Source organism: Oryctolagus cuniculus, chromosome 7, assembly GCF_051225735.1.
Source record: "Oryctolagus cuniculus isolate XC-2025 breed Fujian yellow rabbit chromosome 7, ASM5122573v1, whole genome shotgun sequence".
In the NCBI taxonomy this organism is placed as follows: domain Eukaryota; kingdom Metazoa; phylum Chordata; class Mammalia; order Lagomorpha; family Leporidae; genus Oryctolagus; species Oryctolagus cuniculus.
In genome coordinates this window covers 102,808,420-102,832,352 of record NC_142873.1, presented here as the reverse complement: position 1 = coordinate 102,832,352, position 23,933 = coordinate 102,808,420, and the positions used below count along the sequence as shown (strand labels likewise).

Genomic DNA, 23,933 nt, shown 5'->3' with positions numbered 1-23,933 from the left:
GCCGCAAGGCGGAGGATTAGCCTAGTGAGCCGCGGCGCCGGCCTAAGAAAAGAAATTCTAAAGCAGGAATGAAATCTGTCTCATCACTGTATTTATGGTACCCAGCATAGAAGTTGATTCTTAGCAGACCACAAGAAAAGCTACTGAATAAGTAGGTATATTATCTGAGTAGAAGAACATAAATATAAGCAGAGAGAAGCATTATCTGTACTAGTGTGGTAAGAGGAACTTGGTTTAGAGTAGTGATTTCCACATCTATCAAAGAGTGATAAGAAGAGGTAAGAACAATGTGAATGAAATACAGTAAATGTAAACTAGAACTGTACCCTGACCGCTGGGAAATTGGTTCCTACTGATACATTAAGGATAAGAGAGTAACACTGATGCTAGATGTATACATTCATGAATAAATCTAGGTAACTATCTGACTTGAGTCTGTATTCTTTTGTATTTTCACTACAATATCTAAATGTGACCCAGTCACCAAAAGCTTTGATAGTATCACTTATTTTTTATTATTGTTGCTTTATACAGTACAAAAACCATACTTGACATCTACCTTCAATCTATGCATAGGAATCTTCTTTTCTCAACTTAATATACTTCCATAACATATAAAAATGTTTAGGCTTTTATCTCAACTTATATAGTTAATACTATAATTTTTTTAGTTTTAACAAAAATGCTGCCACTGCACATTAAAACTATGATATATTATTTGTCTTATTTTTAATATATATTAGCAGGGTACAGCTTCTCAAACTGCCTGTTAGACAAGGTTCTCATTAACAAAAGATTCTAGATAGTTTCTTATTGACTCCCATAGACTATGCAACACCCGCCCCTGTCCCCTCCACCAGTATAACATTCTCTCTAGATACAGGTTCTGAGACACAGAACTTTATTACCAATACCATCACTCCATCTTTATAATAATACAATGTTCTTATTGTAAAAATATTACTATTAATAAAGCCACCTGTCAAATATAATAAACACAAATCACATAAGGAATGGAATGTTCATTATACTTTTAATATATTTCTTTTTTCTGCAATTGTTATTATTCTAAGTACTCTGAGTTTTTTTCTCACAAATTTTCCTTTTCTGAAGGTTTTTTTCCTTCAGAAATCTCTTATGTGTTTTGTAGTATGCTTTTAAAAATAATTACATACCTATAGTCTAATAATTTTAATGTGACGATAGCATGTACATTGACTTTGGATTCACTGGGTAGTGTCATAGCAGTCTCAGTAACAGAGTCACTTTGGCTAGGTCCATCATCTGGCAAAAGAAACATTACATAAAACCCATATTTATACTTCAAAGTCATTTTTAAAATCCTTGATAATACATAAAAGAGTATATATTATTTCTACATATATCAGTGAGAAAACATTTAGTGGCATGTATGTATTCTTAATAACATAAATATCAATCTGCACATAAAATGTAATTATTAGGAAATAGGTAAGTTCTATAGTATGGCTTCAAAATCTTTTAATTAACCTACTGTAAGGACATTTAGGAGTAAGAAAGAATTTTCACAGAAAAAGTACGATGTCTAAGAAAAAACAAAGACAAGTAGTCTTTTAAGCAAAATAACATGGTCCATTAGGAAGAATTTCTTAGCAAAGGGAAAATACCAGTATTATTTCCCTCAAATGTCCCCCAAATAATCATATATCTATCTTTTCAGTTTAGTATACAATGAAGTTGATTGTCTCCAGTCACTTAAAATATGGCAATCTGCATAATTAAGTAAGCTTCTGGTACATTATCATTGTTGTTAAGATATTTTCTTAGTAAAGCAAGATTTTATTTTTGCTAGACATTATCCTAACAGGTATGTATACTCACACAATCACTATCATTAACCACCTTGCTAATCTCCAGAACCTGCTTAATACTGCCATCATATGGTATAAAATATTCACATTTAAAAGAAATGGCTTTATGACCTTTTTTGCAAGAAAGACTTGAATCTATAGAGAAGTAAAATAAAATTTTTAATTTTCAATCAGGGGCAAAAGGTGAAATAATCCTAGAAATCATACTTAGGAATTAGTAGTATCACTGATCTTGCTTTAGTCCAGTAGGCATCCAATTAACATTTGCTGAATATTACCCAGATCATTTGTCTTGAATTGAACTCACTATTCATTAATCAATAATGATGAAAATAATATGCACAATTATTGTATCTCAAAACTAACTTGAAAAAGTGATTCAACTATTTTTTTTCCATGTATACATCATGTAATACTTTATTCATAGAAGAAGCACAGGACAAGTTATAGAAATATCAAACCAAAATAAAAGATATTAAAGGAAACATTAATATCAAGTATATCCTTTAGTATAGACATTTCTAAGCAGTTTGGTTATGTTACTTGAAAAAATAACATATTGCCAAAATTACATAACCAGCAAGACAACATTAAACAAGCAAAAAACCCTGAATTTTAAAAAAAATTTATATGTACACTACCATGATCAACAATTTCCAAAGACGTACCTATAATAATCAGCATCAAGGAGCCTGTACAGAAGGAACTGTTCTCTCTGGGGAAGGTATTGGTATGAAAGAAAAATTTACTTCTCATTGTATATCTTTGTGTATTGATTTATTTTTGTTTTAGCATATGCATTTATTGCCTTTTTAACTTAAATACATAAATAATTTTTAAAAATTTCAATTTGAACAGGACCCACTAAGCATCAAATACAATGAATAAAAATGGGACAATACTGATGTACATTATCATGAAATTTCAAAAGAATAAGCAACAAGGAGAATACCCTGTAAATTTCCAGAGAAAAGCTGCTTATTAATTGCACAAGTGACTGACAGAAACACCAAATAAGAAGTCAGTCACATAAAGCAGGAAGAAAAAAACGCTTTTAAAGGATTCTCAAATGTTTTCATTTGGTGAGTTAAGGCCGCATTGTGGGTGACTCAGTTGAATGAGTGTCACCCAATCAGGCACCCAATTTAGAGATTCAATTTATCTCTTTGAGGCAAACAGGCACCAATCACACTGCCTTGCCAGTAGTTTTATTAGAAAATCAGATGAATCCCATTGAGAAGGAGTAAAGACATGCAAACTCAGTCTAGTGGACAAGATAAACAAGAAATAACAAAACAATACGATGAGTGCAATGAAAGAAGTATGATGAATGTATTTTTATGGGAGCAATGTATGTTGAGGATGGGTGAGAAGGTCCGTATAACTGAGGAGTGCCCAGGTAAATTTCAGAAGGGAGTAAGAAAATATAGGGTGCATTAATAAGATAAAAATTTAAAAGAATCTGTTGCTTGTTTTAACTAGTCCTTATCAGTTTCCAGATTTTAAAAAAACTGATTTTATTAAACAGTATGAATCTTAAAATGAAAGGAATGAATGAATAAAAATAAATGAATGTTTATTTTCTGAGGCAACAAGGCTGGGGCTGGGAGAAAAGAACAAACCTTGGAGAAACTACTTAACTGTATTATCCAAACTTGGACTGCCTATTCTCAATCCTGAAGACAGAAATGGTAGCTACAGGAGAAAAGTAGGCACATTTCTTAAAGAACATGTGTCACTAGTTCGATCACGATGTTGGGCTGAGGATGTCCCAAAACGTTATCCCCAGAACAGCAAAATCAGCTTTACTTGAAAATTATAAGGAATGTAAATTTTCAGAATGCACCCCAAACCTACTGAATTGGACATTTTGAGTGCGGCTCAGCAGTCTGTTTTTACCAGGTTGTTCAAGAGAGAATGGACACAAAAATTTTAGAATCACTGTCTTAACCTGTTTCTCTAATCAAGCATACTACTTTTATCACACAGAAGATGACTGAACATAAATTGATTATAAATAACTAGCAGCAATTCTTGGGTCTAAATCTAATTACAACAAATTGATTCATTTACTCCACAAATTATAATGGGGTTCCACTCTGTGATAGTCCCTGTACTGGTGTTAGGGATTTAAAAATGAAAAATAATTCTGCGTGAAAAACTGGCCAGGTCTGCTGTGCATAGTCCATCCTAAACCTGAGAACACAGAAAATAATTGTCCAAAGATTGTTCATTAATACAAGATTGAAAAGACACTATATAATTTATGGCCCTAAATTATGAAATTTATGCAGAAGGTTTGGGCAATCTTCCATAGTTGATTTAACAAATCACCATAAACAAAATTTCTGAAAACATACAAACTTAATATATGGCGGTTTTGTAGTTCAGAAGTCTGCAGTGAGTCTCCCTGGGCTAATAACAATATGGGTGCTAATACTGGCAGGTCTACATTCCTTTTTCTAGGGAACAATCTCTTTCTTTGCCTTCTAGAAGCTACCCACATTCCTTGGTTCATGGCTTTCTTCATCTTCAAGCCAGCAATAATAGGTGAATCACATATCCTATCTCGCTGACCTCCTCTTGTGCTTCTCTATGTAACTTTGTGATTACACTGGGCCCATCCATTTAATTAGTAATAATATCCTTAAAGACAACTGATTAGCAACCTTAATTACCCTCTGCCATGTAAGTAACACATTCACAAACTACATAGATTAAGATATGGACAACACTGAGGAGTCATTATTCTGTCTACCATAGGTAGAACAGCAGGATTGTACCAGTAACACAAGAAACTAAACTTGGAACACAGATACTAAAGTCAGGTGATAGAGCTTGCGCAATGGCAGATTTTGCAATCAAATAAAGTAATTAAGCCTATATCAAGAAACAAGAAAGATCTAAAATCATTAATCTCTCACTATAAGGGAAAAAGAAGAGCAAACTAACTCTAAAGCAAAGAGAATAAGTAATAATTATAATGAAAACTAATGACAGAGCATAGAAAAATAATAGAAAGAATGAAACCAAAAGCTGATGTTTTGGAAATCTCAACAAAATGTACAAACCTTGATGACTAAGGTAAAATGAGAAGACCTACAGTACTAGAAATAGAAATGAGACAGGTGACATTATTACTAATCTTATAATAATGAAAATGATGAACTCTGAACAACTGAATGCCAGTAAAATATATAACTTAGAAGAAATGGATAAATTGCTAGAAAAACAGAAGATATCAGAAGTGATCAGGAAGAAACAAACCATCTGAGTATATCTATACAGATAATCTGAGTATATCTATGACAAGAGGAAATTTTATTAGTAATCAAACAACTAGCCACAGGGGTGGGCGTTGTGGCACAGCAGAATAAGTGGCCACTTGGGATGCCCATATGCCATATCAGAGTGCCGGTACAAGTCCCAGATGCTCTGTTTCTAATCCAGCTCTGTTAATGTTCCTGGGAATCAGCAGATGATAGTTTGAAGTATTTGAGTCCTGGCTACTCAAGATGGATTTCCTGGCTCCTGCCTTTGGCCTGGCCCAGCCTGGGCTGCTGCAGCCATTCGGGGAATAAACCAGCAGACAGAACTCTTTCTCTCTCACTCCCTCTTTCTCTGTCATTTTGCCTTTCAAAACTAGTCACAAAGGAAAATCACAGGTATTGATGACTTCACTGCTGAATTCTAGAAAATAAAGAATTAATACCAATTCTTTAAAAACTCATCCAAAAAACAGAAGAGGTAGAAAGATTTCCCAATTCATTTTACAAGGGCAGTATTACCCTGATACCTAAACAGCACAAAAATATCACAAGAAGACAACAGATCAACAACTCTTTTGTATATGGACATAAATATCCTCAACAGAATAGTAGCAAACCAGGGCCAATATTGTGGTACAGAGATTTAAGCTGCTGCTTGAGATGCCAGCATCCTGCATCAGAGTGCCAGTTTGAGTCCCAGCTGCTCTACTTCCAGTTTAGCATTTTGTTATTGCATCCTGGGAAAGCAGCAAAAGATAGCTCAAGTAGTTGAGTCCATGCCACCTATGTAAGAGACCTAGATGGAGTTTCTGGCTCCTGGCTTCATCATGGCCCAGGCCTGGCTGTTGGAGGCCATTTGTGGAGTGAAGCAGTGATGGAAGATTCTTTCTCTCTCTGCTTTTACAAATAACTTTGTTACAGATGTTTCTCCAAATGTGTACAAATGGCTAATAAGTGCATGAAGATGCTAGATATCATCACTCATTTGGCAAATGCAAATCAAAGCTTAAGTGAGGGGTGAAGCGGTCAAGATGATACTTGGGATGCCCATGTCCAATACCAGAATGCCTAGGTTTGAGTCCTGGCTCCACTCTCAATGCCAACTTTCTGCCAATGTGCACCCTCACAGGTAACAGGTGATGACTCAGGTAGTTGAATCCCTGCCACCAAAATGGGAGACCAAGCTTGAATTCCCAGCTCCTGACTTCAGCCTAGAGCAGCCCCAGCTGTTGTGGACATTTAGGAGTGAACCAGTAGATGGAAGATCTTTTTCTCTCTTTCAAAATAAAAACTTTAAAAAGCTACCATGAGACATCACTTCACACTACCAGGATGACTAGAATCAGTTATATAATTAGTGTTTGCTGAGGACATGGAAGAAGCAGAACAATATAAATTGGTGCAGCATTTTGAAAAATAGTCTGCCAACTCAATATATATGTTTAAATATATAATTATCATGTGATCTAGAAATTTCACTCCTAGGTATATACTGAAGAAAAATGAAAACTATGCTCATGTTGAAACTGTACATGAATGTTTATCACACTATTATCCATAACAGCCCAGAGATTTTTCCTTGTCTATCAACTCAATCACCACTTGTCCATTTATGCTATGGTCTAAATGTATGTGCCCCTCCCAAAATTCACTGGTCCCCAAGGTGAAGATGTTAAGAAGTGGAACTTCTGCGAGGTGGGATAAGTGCCCTTATAAAAGAGGCCTGTCAGCCTCTTGCTGCCCTTCAACAAAAGGGAGCTCAAAAGAAGGCACTATATTTGAGGAATAGTTCCTCAACAAACACCAAATGTGCTGGCACACTGATGTTGCACTTATCAGCCTCCAGGACTGTGAGCAATGAATTTTGTTGTTTATAAATTATCTAGTCTAAGGTGTTTTCTTAGATCAACCAACAGACTAGTCAACTTTCAATTTTTTCCAATCACTTTTGCCTCCATTTTCCTTCTCCGGATATACAAATATATCTTAAAGACACTTCCATTACCAATTTTTTTTTTCAGGTTTCTGGAGAGAATCAAATTGTACGCATGGATTCCCCTCTCATCTTTAGATAGAAGTGTTAAAAAGAAATGTTTGTACAGAAATGAAACGTGTATGGGGTTAACCTTGAGTTTTTTGTCCATAAAAACTTGATTATTCTGACATGACTATTAACTGATTCATGTCAGAACAAATGAAATTTTTTTTTTCTGGAGAAGAGAGCATTTCTGGAAAAGAAAGAAAACTTTACCTTATAGAAAATAAGAATCTTAGAAAACAATAATCTATTTGACAGATAAAGTAGAAAACAATGTGGAATATGCAATTATCTTATTGATTTAAGAAATGCTGCCTGGCAATGCAGTGCTAGGCTAGACCATGCTAACTCATGCAGTTGCAAGCTAAATTAACAGCTGCTGTAATTAGTCATTAAAGTGTGGAGTAGCTTCTTACACAGCAATACGCTGGTACAACTAATTTTTTTCTTAGTGTACTAGTTTATTCTATAATGACAGAAATGAAATAAAAACTGAGCTGTAAAGTAAATTTATTGTATTATTTTTACTTTTGTCTTATGTTTTGTCAGAATTTAGCAATACTATACATGGAAATAGGTACTGAAATATCTGTAAATATACGTAGCAGTCAGCAGAATCCATTTATTATTTCCTGACAATCAAGTGGCACTTTTTTTCAAAATTCCAGTACTAGCTGCTTACTAAATCTTTGTTACAATATTTGCCAATTGATATACATTAATACAGAACATTATATAGAACAAAGATATTAAAGACAGATTATTATTGTGAGTTTAAGCATGTTTTCATAACCTCAGCATATTTATAGCCTATAGGCGTCAAAATTAGAACTAATCCTGGGGGCTGGCGCTGTAGTGTAGTGGGTTAAAGCCGCTGCCTGCAGTGCCGGTATCCCATATGGGTGCCGGTTCGAGTCCTGGCAGCTCCAGGACTCTAATCCAGCTCTCTGCTATGGCCTGGGAAAGCAATAAAAGACAGTCGAAGTCCTTGGGTCCCTGTTCCCATGTGGGATGACCTGGAGGAATCTCCTGGCTCCTGGCTTTGGCTTGGCACAGCTCCGGCCATTGCAGCCAATTGGAGAGTAAACCACCGAATGGAAGACCTCTCTCTCTCTCTGCTTCTCTTTCTCACTCTGTGTAACTATGACTTTCAAATAAATAAATAAATCTTAAAAAAAAAAAAAAAGAACTAATTCTGCCAGGTATTATGTCTTGTAAGTACTTATATCCAAAGTACACTTAAACTTACGTACAGTTAATACGTCACTCCCTTTCATTATAACCCTTCGAAATATAGGAAAAAATGGAGTACCTTTGATCTTGCTCCGCAGATATTTTAGGACTTCTTGGGTTCCTTTCTGAAATGACAGAGACAAAGACATATTCACCGAGGCACTCCTTACAGTTTTACAAATCAACATGTATATTTGAACAAACAGTTGAATTCTAAATATACTTGCATTTATAATTTCTCTTCGAATCGTTCTCAAAGGATTTCCTTCTAGGGCCAGGAATTTCAGATGAAGGTTTCCCAATGAATAGGGAAGACTACAAAAGATTAATTTCAGGGAAAACATTAAACATAACTATAATCCAATAAATATAAAACAAAGAATGACAAACAATCATCAAATAATATTATCAAGTAGGTCCAAGTAGAGGAAGGGAGGGAGGAAGGGAATATCATTATGTTCTTATTAGAATTGTATCTACAAATCACATTGAATCTATTAAAAACTAATTAAAAATTTAAAAAAGAAGGTTCAGGTAATGTAGGCCTACAATATTTCTTCTCATAATGAATACTGAACGTGTAAAAGAAAAACCAGATCTATTCCTAAAATAGTCATATTGATAAAAAAGAATGTGAGCTATAAAGCATTTGCTAAATTGTATCCAGTGCTAAAAAGAAAATGTCAAAAATATAAACTTTAATGGCACATGATAGCTATCCTGATACTAAGTGTTTTGATTTTGCACTTCACCCAGCAAGCAAAAGTCCTTGTAGGTACCAGCATCATGGTGCAGAAAGTAAAGCCACCACGTGTGATGCAAGCATCCCATATGGGTACAAGTTCATGTTATGGATGCTCCACTTTCATTCCAGCTCGCTGCTAATGGCCTGGGAAAAGCAGCAGAAGATGGCCCAAGTGTGTGGGTCCCTGCCACCTACTTGGGAGATTCAGATGAACTGTCTGGCTCCTGACTTCTACCTGGCCTACCACTGGCCATTGTGACCATCTACGGAGTGAATCAGCAGATGGAAGATCTTTTTCTCAGTCTCTCTCTCTCTAACTCTTTCAAATAAATAAGTACATATGTTAAAAAAAAAAAAAAAACACAGCCAGGATAGGCAAATCCATAGAGATAGAAAGTATATTAGTTGTTGCCAGATGCTGGGAAGGACAGGGAGGAGTGAATGCTAATGGATATATGTTTCTTCTGGAGGTGAGGAAATGTTCTGAAAATAGATATCGGTGATACTGAACAATGTAGTGAATATATGAAAAAGATGAATTTTACACATTAAAAGGGTAAATTGTATGTGAATTATTTATTATTATTTTTATTTTTATATTATTTTATATTTATTTTTATTATTTTTTATTATTTATTTATTTATTATTGCCTATCCTGGCTGTGTCACCCAAATAAAGTCATCTAATATGACAATATGTGGCCTTTTGTGTCTGGCTTCTCTTAAGTATATAATGTCTTCAAGACTCATCTATGTGGTAGCATGAATCAGTACATTCTTTTCATGGTCAAATAATATATCTCATTGTATGTGTATACCACATTTCATTTGTCCATCAGTTGATGGGCATTTGGGTTATTTCTGCTTTTGGTTATGATAAGTAATAAGTAATGCTGCTATGAACATTTATGTAAAAAGTTTTTCTGGGGGCATATGTTTTCACATCCCTCTAAAAGCAATTAGTCTAACCAACCATGTCATTTGTGTTGATTTATGTAGAGCCTCTTAAAATCCTATTTGGAGAATGTAATTTTTGATCTTAGTTCAACTGATCAATTAAGAGACTCCTGAATAATGGCTAACACTCCAATATATTCATAAGAATTTTTCTATGAGCCTGTCATTTAAATAATCAATTTCATGAAGATTGCTTCAGTCTTGTAGAAGTTGAGTTATCATCACATAGAGCATTTCTTAAGTCCTCTGCATTATTTTAGGGACAGCTATACATCATTCTAGAGAGGTCTACTCATATCTCATATCTAATCTCTTAGGATTCAATGAAGGAGCATTTTTAATATACAGTTTCTTTTATATATTGACTATATTCTAAAGTTTGAATTTTCTTTCTTGAACAAAGATTGTCAAATTGCCAAACCGCCTGACTGTCCATTGTAGCTTAAGTTTTATTAAGAAATAATTCACACTGAGCAAAAGTAAAAAGAATGTATTTTGTGTGCAAAGGATGAATGTATTAAAAAGAACTTTTTATTTGTAACAATTTTTTAAAAAAGCTGAATGGAATTTCTTTCCCATGTACTTGTATATAAATAAACATTTTCTGTTACCCACAAAAAAAAAAAAAAAAACACAAAGTCCTTGTAAACATATCAAGATTCTTGCTAGTAAGTTCTCAGTGGAAGAAAGAAAAAAAAAAAAAACACCACATACAAGTATATACAACTAAGCAAAATATAATGAAGACTTATCTTACTTTGCTAGTAAGAAGCCATCATACATAGTACAGCAACTTTGGAAAACAGTCTTTTAAAGTTAAATATACACTTTATTGTTAGCTAAGCAATACCATTCCTTCATATTTACCCAAGGAAAAAAAAAACAATGTATACACAGAGATGCACACAAATGTTCACAGGAGCCAAAAACCAAAAACAACCCAAACATCCATCACTTAATTAGTTCAGAGACTAATAAATTGTGGTATTTGTATCTATACAATAGATGAACACTCAGAAATAAAAATGAATGAACTATGACACACAGAATCACATAAATGAATTGCAAAAGCACTATGCTATATGAAAGAAGTTAGAAAGAAAAACTATATACTGTGTATTCCATTATATGATATTCTAAAAATGGCAAAACTACAGTAAGAGCACTTCAGAAATTGCCATGTGTGGAGGATATGGAAAGGGAATTTGCTGCAAAAGGTATGAGGAAATGTTTTAGAGGACAGGAATGTTTCACATGATGGTGACAGTGGTTACACAAATACATACATATTTGCCAAGAGCCATCAAATGTTCTGTTTGAATTGGTGAATTTTATTGTGCATAAGTTAGATGTCAAGAAGTAAACATGGCAGGGCTGGCGCTGTGGCGAAGTGGGCTAAGCCGCCGTCTGCAGTGTTGGCATCCCATATGGAAGCAGAGTCTAGTCCTAGCTGCTCCTCTTCCAATCAAGCTCTCTACTATGACCTGGGAAGGCAGTAGAAGACGGCCCAAGTGTTTGAGCCCCTGCACTCATGTGGGAGACTTGGAAGAAGCTCCTGACTCCTGGCTTTGGCCTGGCCCAGCATCAGCCATTGTGACCATTTAGGGAGTGAATCACTGGATGAAAGATATCTCTATCTCCTCCTCTTCCTCCTCCTCCTCCTCCTTTCTCCTTAACTCTGCCTTTCAAATTAAAAAAAAAAAAAAAGATATTTTTAAAAATTATCTTCCTGCTTCTCAAATTAAAAGATATGAAATTTACCAAAAATAAATTTAAAAGGCAGAGGTAAGGTGGGGGATGGAAAAGCAAGGCCTTTGGTCTAGTGATTAAGACACCCACATCCCACATGGGAGTGCCTGGTTTTTGGTTTCAGACTCTAGTTCCTGATTCCAGCTTCCTGCTCATGCAGATCTTTAAAGGCAGCAGTGATACATCAAGTATTTGGGTTCCTGCCACTGACATGGGAGATTTGGATTGCATTCTTGCCTCCTAGCTCTGGTCTTGGCCAAGCCCCAGTCATTGTGGACGTCTGGGGAGTGAACCAGCCCCAGCCAATGAGAGCTATTTCTCTGAGTCTCAAACAGTAAAAAACATTACAGATATAATAAGAGAAATGCTAAACAAGTAAAGTTGCTGTGATAGTAGAGAAAGAGAAACTAGCTGGGGTAGGGAGAGAGGGAATAACAAAACCTGGATTAGGTTTAGCAATAATGAGATTCTATTAGGCAGTGAAGCAGGAAAATGACATTCTAGGGTAAAGGAAAAAATAAAGCTTTGGTATACTTATAGTTCAATGTAGTCAGAGCAGGATACCTGTAAGAGTGGAAGATGATAGAAAATGAATGAAGTCTGATGTGAGACACCCCTGAGTGTTTTGCTAAAATGTCTAGGTTTTATCTTATAAAACAGGGGTTCCAAATTGTTAATTGGAAGACTAGATGCATAAGTCTTCTAGGAATTGGAGGGTGAACCAACGGCAAAGGAAGACCTTTCGCTCTGTCTCTCTCTCTCACTGTCCACTCTGCCTGTCAAAAAAACAAAACAAAAACAAAAACAAACAAACAAAAAAAAAACAAAAAACCAGACTATCTGTCCTCTTCTTCCTATTCCCATTGCCACCCCAGTTCAAATTCTCATTACATAAAAGAGAACTCTGCACAGCTCTTAGTACAATAAATTGAAAATAGCAAGTACTCCTTAGTTATAAAGACAGCTTATCTAATAAAGCTTTAGACTGTCTACCTTTAAGCCACTTCTATTATGAACAATTTATTGTTTTTAATAGTATTATGATTAAGTTGGTTCTGTTTAAAATCTTATAATAGCTTCCTATCTCTCACCCACAGAAAATGACTCATTATCATAGATTCAACTTACTTTGCAAGCCCTAAATCCTCACAAAGTCTCTGTACACTTAGAATTTCCCTATCTTTATTGATGCTGTTTCCACCTGCCAAGTAGATCATTTTTACCACCTTCCATATAAAGTTAAAAATCCTAATCTTTCTTTTAAAATTACATGGTGGGTCTAGGGTAAGGTAAGAACCTGAAAGTAAGTGTTGTCTTAAATTTTTTGCTCTAAGCAATTCACCCTAATCCCAATGCTGGCAATCATCTAAAAAAGTGACTTTTAAGAAGCCTGCCCTATTTCGCTCAATAAGTTGTGATTCCTGTAAATGTTTTAAGCCCCTAAAGCATGTTATATCTCTCTTACAGATTTACATTCATTTAACAAATTCAACAAATAGTTATCAGGGACCTGCTATATGACAAGGCACCAATCTAGGAATTGAAAATAAAGCAGTGAACAAAACAGATAAAAATTCAGCACTCCTAGAGTTCAATTCTAGTAGATTAATTAGAAATTCATTTGCTTCTATTAGCATTAGCTTCTATTAAGTTGTGCCATGGACAAATTTTAACTCATTTTTCTTTGTGTATAATAGCTGCTCATAAATACTGAGTGAATTCAATTTTTAAATATTGACTTCTTATGACTTACAAATATTCTAACTTATGAATTATAACCAAACACAGACACACTTCCTATTCATTAGTTTTTGAACTTACCTACTAATATCATTGTTGCTTAGGTCAAGCCTTTCCAAAGACTGTAGCAGTGAAATTTCATCTGGAACAGATTTCAACTTGTTATCCCTCAGTTCTAGCACAAGGATAGAACTCAGGTGTTTAAGATGGTCTGCTGCTAACATTTCAATCTGGTTTTCACCTACATGCAGTTCCTAAAAAACCAAAGTCATATATGTGTGTTTCTATATTCATATACTAGATAATGAAGCTAAAATTGTGGGTCTGGTAATTTCAAATAATTGAAAAACACATAGAAAAAAAACATAAATTTCAATTACATTATAGCTGGCTTACATCTAAAGAAAAATGTGAAAAATAAAAATGCTCAAGAATCTTCAGGAAATTTAAATATTAAGTTTACAAAGCCAAGGCAGAGGGGTCAGCATTGTGGCACAGTGAATTAACTGCTGCCTGTGATACCAGTATCCAACAATTCATGTTCTGGCTGCTCTCCTTCCAATTTAGCTCCCTGCTAATGCACATGGGAAGGCAATGGAAGATGGCCCAAGTACTTGGGCTCCTGACACCCATGTGGGAGACCCAGAGAGAATTCCTGGTTACTAGCATTAGCCTTGCCCAGCCCTGGCTGTTGTAGCCATTTGAAGAATGAACCAGAAGATGGAAGATCTCTTTCTCTTTCTCTCTCTCTCACTCTGTCACTTTGCATTTTGAATAACATAAAAATAAATCTTAAAAAAAACCAGAAAAATTGCTTTAGTAGTTGCATTTATAAAATTAATAAAAATACAGATCCAAAAATTGTACTGATGAAAAATTAGTTTCAAATCAATATCAGTTTAAAAACATTACTTGTATCATAATCAGTTCATTTAATATTTTTATTAGTGATTGTTATAAATATTGATTTCTCATTAAGAGAACCAATAATTATCAGAAAATTAATTTTACTAAATGAAAACTCTTTCGTTATCAGTCACCATTCTGTTTAAAAGAAAATCTTTTTTTTTGACAGGCAGAGTTAGTGAGAGAGAGACAGAGAGAAAGGTCTTCCTTTTCCATTGGTTCACCCCACAAATGGCCGCTATGGCTGGTACACTGCGGCCGGCGACTACACCGATCCGAAGCCAGGAGACAGGTGCTTCCTCCTGGTCTCCCATGCGGGTGCAGGGCCTAAGCACTTGGGCCATCCTCTACTGCACTCCCAGGCCACAGCAGAGAGCTGGCCTGGAAGAGGAGCAACTGGGACAGAATCCGGCGCCCCAACCGAGACTAGAACCCGGGATGCCAGCACCGCAGGGGGAGGATTAGCCAAGTGAGCCATGGCGCCGGCCTAAAAGAAAATCTTTTAACACCAGCACATAAAAGTATATATGACAAACAGTAATACATGTCAAATTTAAAACACATTATTAATGTTACATAGTTAAAATTCAAAGAAAATAATTAATTTTAAATAGACCTAATTGATCAGGAAATGTGAGAGGTGGCAGTTTACAGAATTAGTTACATATTCTTTACTGGTATTCTAGATCTCCTACAGTATGGTCCCAATTTACCATTTTGGTCTCACCACCTACTAGTTCTCCAGTTATAAACTACTTAACAGATTTGTCTATTAGACAATTTTTTTTTAATTTTTTATTTATTTTTTTGACAGGCAGAGTGGACAGTGAGAGAGAGAGACAGAGAGAAAGGTCTTCCTTTACCGTTGGTTCACCCTCCAGTGGCCGCCGCAGCCGGCGCACTGCGGCCGGCGCACCGCACTGTTCCGAAGGCAGGAGCCAGGTGCTTCTCCTGGTCTCCCATGAGGTGCAGGGCTCAAGCACTTGGGCCATCCTCCACTGCACTCCCGGGCCACAGCAGAGAGCTGGCCTGGAAGAGGGGCAACCGGGACAGAATCCGGCGCCCCAACTGGGACTAGAACCCGGTGTGCTGGCGCCACATGGCGGAGGATTAGCCTATTGAGCCGTGGCGCTGGCCTAGACAAATATTTTTTCAAATTAATCATTTCTTTTTAAAAAAAAATCTATTATATGGGGCCAGCACTGTGGCACAGTGGGTTAACACCCTGGCCTGAAGTGCTGGCATCCCATATGGATGTTGGTTCGAGACCTGGCTGTTCCACTTCTGATCCAGCTCTCTGCTATGGCCTGGGAAATCAGTAGAAGTCTTTGGGCCCCTGCACCCATGTGGGAGACCCAGAAGAAGCTCCTGGCTCCTGGCTTCAGATCGGTGCAGCTCCAGCCATTGCAGCAAAATGGGGAGTGAACCAGCAGATGTAAGACCTCTCTCTGCCTCTCCTTTTTCTATGTAACTCTACCTTTCAAATAAATGAATAAACCTTAAAAAAAAAAAGTAAAAAAATCTATTACTAACAGTACCACTACTAACTACCACGTGTTAGGAGCTAAATTAAAATTGTTGAAAATATTAACATAGGAAAAACACAGTACATAGAACAATTAGGAATATGTTGCCCATATAAAACAAGGCTAATACCTTTTTAAAACGTTCATTTTTAAATTAAGTTTTGAAAAATATACAATTACTTAATACTCAACTAAATAATACCTTTAATAGTTTACAAGAAGGAAATTCTGGTAGAAAACGTAGTTTATTCCTCCGCAAATAAAGCAATTCTAGTGATTCCATGCCAGCCAATTCAGGAGGTATACTTTCCAAGAGATTAGAACTACAATCCAGATGTCTTAATTCTGTAATATACATTCAATGAAAACAAAAATACAAAAAATATTACTGTATTACTGTATGCAAGTATAAAGAAGGTGTAAGAAGTCAACATGATTATCTGTGCCATTGTAAACCAATACAATAAAGAATACTTGAATATCGTTGAACCAAATAAAGTTAGTATTTTACATTTAATTATAAAGACAAATAATGATATCAAAGTTAATACTTAAAAACAGTCTAGATTATTTTTATTTTTTTAAAGAGTTATTTACTGGCTGGAGCCACGGCTCACTAGGCTAATCCTCCACCTTGCAGCGCCAGCACACCGGGTTCTAGTCCCGGTCGGGGTGCCGGATTCTGTCCCGGTTGCCCCTCTTCCAGGCCAGCTCTCTGCTGTGGCCGGGGAGTGCAGTGGAGGATGGCCCAAGTGCTTGGGCCCTGCACCCCATGGGAGACCAGGCTAAGTAAGTACCTGGCTCCTGCCATCGGATCAGCGCGGTCCGCCGGCCGTGGCAGCCATTGGAGGGTGAACCAACGGCAAAGGAAGACTTTTCTCTCTGTCTCTCTCTCTCACTGTCCACTCTGCTTGTCAAAAAACAAAAACAAAAACAAACAAAAAAAGAGTTATTTACTTATTTGAAAGGTAAGAGTTACAGAGAGAGAAGGGGAAAGACAGAGAAAGAGATCTTCCATCCACTGGTTCATCCCCAAATGGACACAACAGCTTGAAACCAAGAGCCTGGAACTCCATACGAATTGCCCATGTGGATATGGGTAGCAGAGGCCCAACCACTCGGACATCTTCAAGCTGCTTTTCCAGGTGCATTAGCAGGGAGGTGGATCGAAAGTGGAACAGCTGAGACTTGAACCAGTGATCACATGGGATGCAGGCATAGCAAAATGGTAGCTTAACCTGCTTCTCCAGATCTGCTTTCCCAGATTATCTTTGTAATAGATTAAAAAAAAAAAAAAGTTTTCAGCCAGCGCCGTGGCTCAATAGGCTATCCTCCACCTGGGGAGCGAACTAAAGGATGGAAGATCTTTTTCTCTTTGTCTCTCTCTCTCTCTCTCTCTCTCTCTCTGTAACTCTACCACTCAAATAAATAAATAAATAATTTTTTTTTTTAATTTTTTATTTATTTTTTATTTATTTTTAACTTTTATATAATGAATATAAATTTCCAAAGTACGATTTATGGATTACAATGGCTTACCCCCCATACCGTCCCTCCCACCCACAACCCTCCCCTTTCCCACTCCCTCTCCCCTTCCATTCACATCAAGATTCATTTTCGATTATCTTAATATACAGAAGATCAGCTTAGTATACATTAAGTAAGGCTTTCAACAGTTTGCTCCCACACAGAAACATAAAGTGAAAAATAATAGATGATTTTTTTTAATGATGATGAAATCAGATCAGACCTATTGTCATGTTTAATCCCAGTGAGAGTCAAGTTGGGAGTTGATAGTTTCTTTTCTTTTCTTTTCTTTTTTTTTTTTTTTTTTTTTTTTTTTTTACAGAGGATCAGTTTAGTATGCATTAAGTAAAGATTTCAACAGTTTGCACCCCCATAGAAACACAAAGTGAAATATATTATTTGAGTACTCATTATAGCATTAAATCTCAATGCACAGCACATTAAGGACAGAGATCCTACATGAGGAGTAAGTGCACAGTGACTCCTGTTGTTGACTTTACCAATTGACACTCCTGTCTATGGCATCAGTAATCTCCCTATGCACCAGTCATGAGTTTCCAAGGCTATGGAAGCCCCTTGAGTTCTCCGACTCTTATCTTGTTTAGACAAGGTCATAGTCAGAGTGGAGGTTCTCTCCTCCCTTCAGAGAAAGGTACCTCCTTCTTTGAAGACCTGTTCTTTCCACTGAGATCTCACTCACAGAGATCTTTTGCCAGAGTGTCTTGGCTTTCCATGCCTGAAATACTCTCATGGGCTTTTCAGCCAGATCCGAGTGCCTTTAGGGCTGATTCTGAGGCCAGAGTGCTATTTAGGGCATCTGCCATTCTATGAGTCTGCTGAGTATCTCACTTCCCATGTTGGATCACTCTCCCCTTTATTTATTCTATCGGTTAGTGTTAGCAGGTACTAGACTTGCTTATGTGCTCCCTTTGACTCTTAGTCCTTTCATTATGATCAATTGCGAACTGAAATTGATCACTTGGACTAGTGAGATGGCATTGGTACATGCCACCTTGATGGGATTAAATTGGAATCCCCTGGTATAAATAATTTTTTTAAAGAAAAAAAGAGATACCTAATGTAATTTAACACATACAAAACCCTTGCATTCTAGTTGTATAAATGATGCCAAGTAACTGGCTACTGGTAGCTTTGACACATCTATTTTAGGTGAGTTAATTTTTTGAGAAAAAGTTTTGGAGTTCTATATATTCCTTCCCATTCTTCCATTCATCCATATAGCCTCCTCTTCATTTTCCCTGTATTCTTTCCTCCCTTTCTACTTTTTGACTTAAACGCTTTTCCTAACACCTAAGCTAACATTCCTAATAAGAAAGTATACTATAGCTCAAGAAGAATGTCTTTAAAAAAAAAAAGATTTATTTATTTTGAGAGTCAAAGTCAAAGAAAAAGAGGGAGAGACAGAGAGATCTTCCATCTTATGGCTCAGTCGCCAAATGACCCCAACAGCCAGGTCTAGGCCCAGGAGCCAGGAGCTTCATCCAAGTCTCCCATGTGGGTGGTAGAGGCCCAAACAGTTGGGCCACCCTCCACAGCTTTTCCCATGCCATTAGCAGGGAGCCGGATCTGAAGTTGAGAAGCTGAGACATGAACATGAATGCCCATATGAGATGCAGGCAGCTTTACGTGCTAAGCCACAACACCAGCCTCCCAAAGCATGGCTTATTATAGAATCTCTCTTATTCCTTTCCTTCTTTCTTAAAAGGCAGAACAGAAAACAAAAATGGAAAAAAATAAAGGTTTTCCCTCCCTAAAACTAATAAGCAATTTTTATCCTAATCTGTATCATAGATTCTTCCATTTATAAACTCACTCCCAATGCTCTAACTCGATGTTCACAAATGTATTTTGGGTTACACAGGACCATATAAATCTAAAATATTGTTTTGGGATATGATCATTAATAGTCAAATATCTATATATATTCTTCTAATGATAGATTAAAAGCATCATTATCATTCCTAAGAAATAGAAGACATCTGATCATTTATTATACAGGGTGTTAGAAAAATGGCTATAAACAGTATTTTTCTATCAATTTCTCTGCTTGTTCCAACGTCTCAAGGTATTTCTACCCACATTAATGAAAAAGAACCCATGTTTCTTATATCCTCATTCCAGATATATTTTATGTTTAGTTCTTCATTATAACAGCTTTATGGAAAAATGACATTGACAAGCAGAATCTTACACTTAAATGAATTGTAGGGGGCCAGCGCTGTGGTATAGTGGGCTAAGCCTCTGCCTATGGTGCTAGCATCCCATATGGGCACAGGTTCTAATCCCAGCTGCTCCACTTCCAATCCAGCTCTCTGCTACGGCCTGGGAAAGCAGTAGAAGATGACCCAAGTCCTTGGGCCCCTGCACCCACATGGGGCCCCTGAAGAAGCTCCTGGCTCCGGATTGGCACAGCTGCAACTGTTGCGGCCAGTTGGGGAGTGACCAGTGATGGAAGACCTCTCTCTCTCTCTCTTTCTGCCTCTGCCTCTCCTCTCTCAGTGTAACTGACTTTCAATAAATAAATAAATCTTTACAAAAAAAAAAAAAAAAAAAAAAGGGAACCAGTTCTAATCCTGGCTGCTCCTCTTCTGATCCAGCTCTCTACTATGGCCTGGGAAAGCAGTGGAAGATGGCCCAAGTCTGGGCCCCTGCACCCACATGGGAGATCTGGAAGAAGCTCCTGGTTCCTTGGCTTAGGATTGGCCCAGCTCTGGCCATTGTGGACATTTGGGGAGTGAACCAGTGGATGGAAGACCTTTCTCTCTGTCTCTCCCTTTCTCTGTCTGTAACTCTGCCTCTCAAATAAATAAATCTTCAAAAACTGTATAAAAAATGAATTTAAAAAGATATTTTTGAGATATCTGAATAGTATTTTCATAACATAAAAGCCCTGGCCTGAAGTGCCCGCATCCCAAAGGGGGAACAGTTCTAGTCCCTGCTCCTCTTCCATAGCTCTCTGCTATGGCCTGGGATAGCAGTAGAAGATGGCCCAAGTCCTTGGGCCCCCGCACCCACATGGGAGACTTGGAAGAAGCTCCTGGCTCCTGGCTTCGGATCAGCTGAGCTCTGGCTGTTGCAGCCATCTGGAGAGTGAACCAGCAGATGAAAGACCTCTTTCTCTGTCTCTACCTTTCTCTGTAATTCTTTCAAATAAATAAAAAATAAATCTTAAAAAAAAAAAAAAAAAGAACTTTTTCTTTGAAAGACACACACACACACTATAGGTTCACTCCCCAAATGCCCACAACAGCCAAAGCTAGGTAGGCTGAACCCAGGAGTCAGGAACTCAATCTGTGTCTCATATGAGTGCATGAGTGGCAGGTACCCAGTTACTTCAGCCATTACCTGCTGCTTCCCAGGATTTCCATTAGCAAGAAACTGGGATGGAGAGCAGAGCCTGTACTCAAATGCAGGCATTCTAAAATGCAGGATGTGGCTATCTCAAGCAGCAGCTTAACCACTGCACCAAATGCTTGCAGCCCTGTGACCGTTTTCAAGACCCCTTATACTTGTATCCTGTATAAAGGTTCCCCTAAAGTACCAAACTGATTTATTACAGATTTAATTTGTATATTCATTTTATAAATGACATTCATTAAAGTAAAACAGTTTTACAAATTCACCTCAAAATTATCTGGAACAACAGTAGAAAATCACTTCTATGGCTTCTGTTACAAAGGTTTAAAACAATGAAGAAAGCTTACATACAATTATGAAAAAAGGACCAGATAAGTCTACAGCTGAAACACAGTGCAGCCATCAACCAAGAAATAGTAATAGCTCACCTTTAAATAAAAAAAAAAAGGCAAACCAAAACAAACGACAACAACAAAAAAAACTATAAGTTTTTTTTTAAATTTATTTGACAGGTAGAGTTATAGACAGTGTGAGAGAGAGACAGAAAGGTCTTCCTTGCGTTGGTTTACCCCTAAATGGCCACTACGGCCGGAGCTGCACTGATCTGAAGCCAGGAGCCAGGTGCTTCTTCCTGGTCTCCCATGCGGGTGCAGCAGCCCAAGTACTTGGGTCATCCTCCATTGCCTTCCCAGGCCACAGCAGAGAGCTGGAATGGAAGAGGAGCAACCGGGACTAGAACCCAGTGCCCATATGGGATGCCGGCACCGCAAGCGGAGGATTAACCAAGTGAGCCATGGTGCCGGCCATAAAACTGTAAGATTTTAATCTCTGAATTCTAAGATGAGAGATGACAAAATATGCTTATTTAAAAGGTACTGCCAGCATTGTGGCATAGTGGGTAAAGCTGCCTCCTGTGACACCTGCATCCCATATAGCGCTGGTTTGAGTCCCAGCTGTTCTGATTCCACTCCAGCTCCTGCTAATGGCCTAGGAAAAGCAGAAGATGGCCCAGGTGTTTCAGCCCCTCCACCCACTTGGGAGACCTGGATGAAGCTTCTGGCTCCTAACTTTGGCCTGGCCCAGTGCTGGTCATTTCAGTCAACTGGGGAGTGAACCAGCAGATGGATGTTCGCTCTTACTCTCTCTCTCTCTCTCTCTGTAACTCTTTCAAAATAAATAAATGAATATTTTTAAAATCTGTTGATATAGCACAATTACTCAAGTAAATGTTGCATCAATGCATAGTAAAAGGGGATAATATTTATATTAAAATTAAGTAAGTAAATAAAAGGTATGAAAATGTGCCTTAAGGGAGCAGATGTTATGGTGCAGTGCATTAAGCCTCTTCTTGGGATCCCTAGATCCCACATCAAAGTGTTGGCTGAGTTCTGCCTACTCCACTTCTGATCCAGCTCCCTGCCCATGTGCCTGAGAAGCAGTGGGTGATAGCCCACGTACTGGAGTTCCTGCCACCCATGTAGAAAACTAGATGGAGCTCTTGGCTCCTGACATTAGCCTGGCCCAGTCCAGCTGTTGCAGTCATCTTTGGGGTGAACCAGCAGATGGAAGCTCGCTTGCTCACGTGCTGTCTCCCTCTTTCTCTCTGCCTTTCAAAAAGTTAATAAATCTTTTTAAAAATATACCTTAATTTTTATCCCTTAATAGTTGCTCTACAATACTTTAAATATGATTATTTAATGGTAAATTTTAAAAGAACAAATAAATTTTTGACACTTTGTTTTTTGGAAAAGGATTAACAATCTTAGCTCTCAGATAAAACAAGATTATTTCTCAACATTATTACTTTGGGACCATGAGGAGGGTATAGCTATAATATAACCACATATTACAGGTAGATTCACCCCTGAGAAGGAAATAAACTCTTGGTAAATATTTAAGGGATGAATAAAAATATAGCATAGCTCAAAACCTTAATTTCTCAAGTATATCATTTTACTACAATTCATAATTGTATTTTCTTTTCCTCTTTTTTGTATTCCTAAACATTTCTTCAGTGGTAATTCTTTAGGGAATTGTTAGACAACAATGACTACTTGCTACTGTCTGCACTTACTATCACGAAAATTATTTATTCCTTTATTTTTATGTAACCATATTCAAAACTATTATTCTAAATGCAATTTGCACCACATTCAACTTTATGTTGTTAACAAAATAGAGATTTACTTTTCATTCTACTGATTTCTGCTGGCAAACTCTTCAAATGATTGCTGGAAAGATTGATTCGCACCAGACCGGACAGAGAAGAAAATCCAGCGGAAATCGTTGTAAGACGATTGTTTGAAAGATCCTTCAAAAAGAGAAAGACAGAATAAATAAGTATATGAGTGAATAGAAAAAGAAATAAATAATTACTAAAGGGGATTTCAGAATTTTGAATAAATTTTACATAAAAGAGATTACTTCACAGGTGAGAAGCTTTGCAACCTTCATACACCAAAATTTTCACAGAGCATCAGTCATGTCAATATTATTTTTCATTATCTTAAGCCCTACTATTGTCCACCAATGTAATACATAGGCATTGGAATGAATTCTAACTTCAAATGGTTTTAATTAAAAGTTTCTTTTAAAACTAAGTCATGAAATATTATATATGATGTTTTTAATGCATAAAATAATTTGTTCATCTAATACTTATTGAGCACCTACTATAAAATTAAGCACATTACAGGAGCAACCATAATGTGAGTTGAAAAATATCTGTAAGAAAAATTTCTGGGGCTGGAGCTGTGGCGTAGCAGATTAAGCCACCACTGGTGGCACCCACAGTCTGCATCAGAATGCTGGTTTGAGTTCCAGGTACTCCCTACACTGAGGAACATAGAACATAGGCCACAGAACATAGGCCAAATACTTCAGCCCCTGACACCCAGGATCTGTATGCAATTCCATGCTCTTGGCTTTCACCTAGCTCAGCCCTGGCTGTTACAGGCATGTGATGATTGGACCAGTGGATGGAAAAATCCTTATCTCTTCCTCTCTCTGTATGTC

The 23,933-nt window shown here is 37.1% G+C and overlaps 1 protein-coding gene across 6 annotated transcripts in view; it reads right to left on the bottom strand.

Annotated features, from left to right (window-relative positions):
* LRRC40 (leucine rich repeat containing 40) overlaps positions 1-23,933 on the bottom strand; it is a 55,286-nt gene that overhangs the window by 13,590 nt on the left and 17,763 nt on the right. For 5 of the 6 annotated variants that reach the window (XM_089337202.1, XM_089337204.1, XM_089337203.1 and 2 more), the window contains 5 exons: positions 23,106-23,229; positions 16,216-16,358; positions 13,663-13,835; positions 8,470-8,705; positions 1,176-1,284 (listed from right to left, as the gene is read on the bottom strand). In XM_089337202.1, the coding sequence (XP_089193328.1) occupies positions 1,176-1,284; positions 8,470-8,705; positions 13,663-13,835; positions 16,216-16,358; positions 23,106-23,229 (785 nt within the window). The remainder of the gene's footprint in view (positions 1-1,175; positions 1,285-8,469; positions 8,706-13,662; positions 13,836-16,215; positions 16,359-23,105; positions 23,230-23,933) is intronic. The other variant, XM_089337207.1, reaches the window with a different exon arrangement.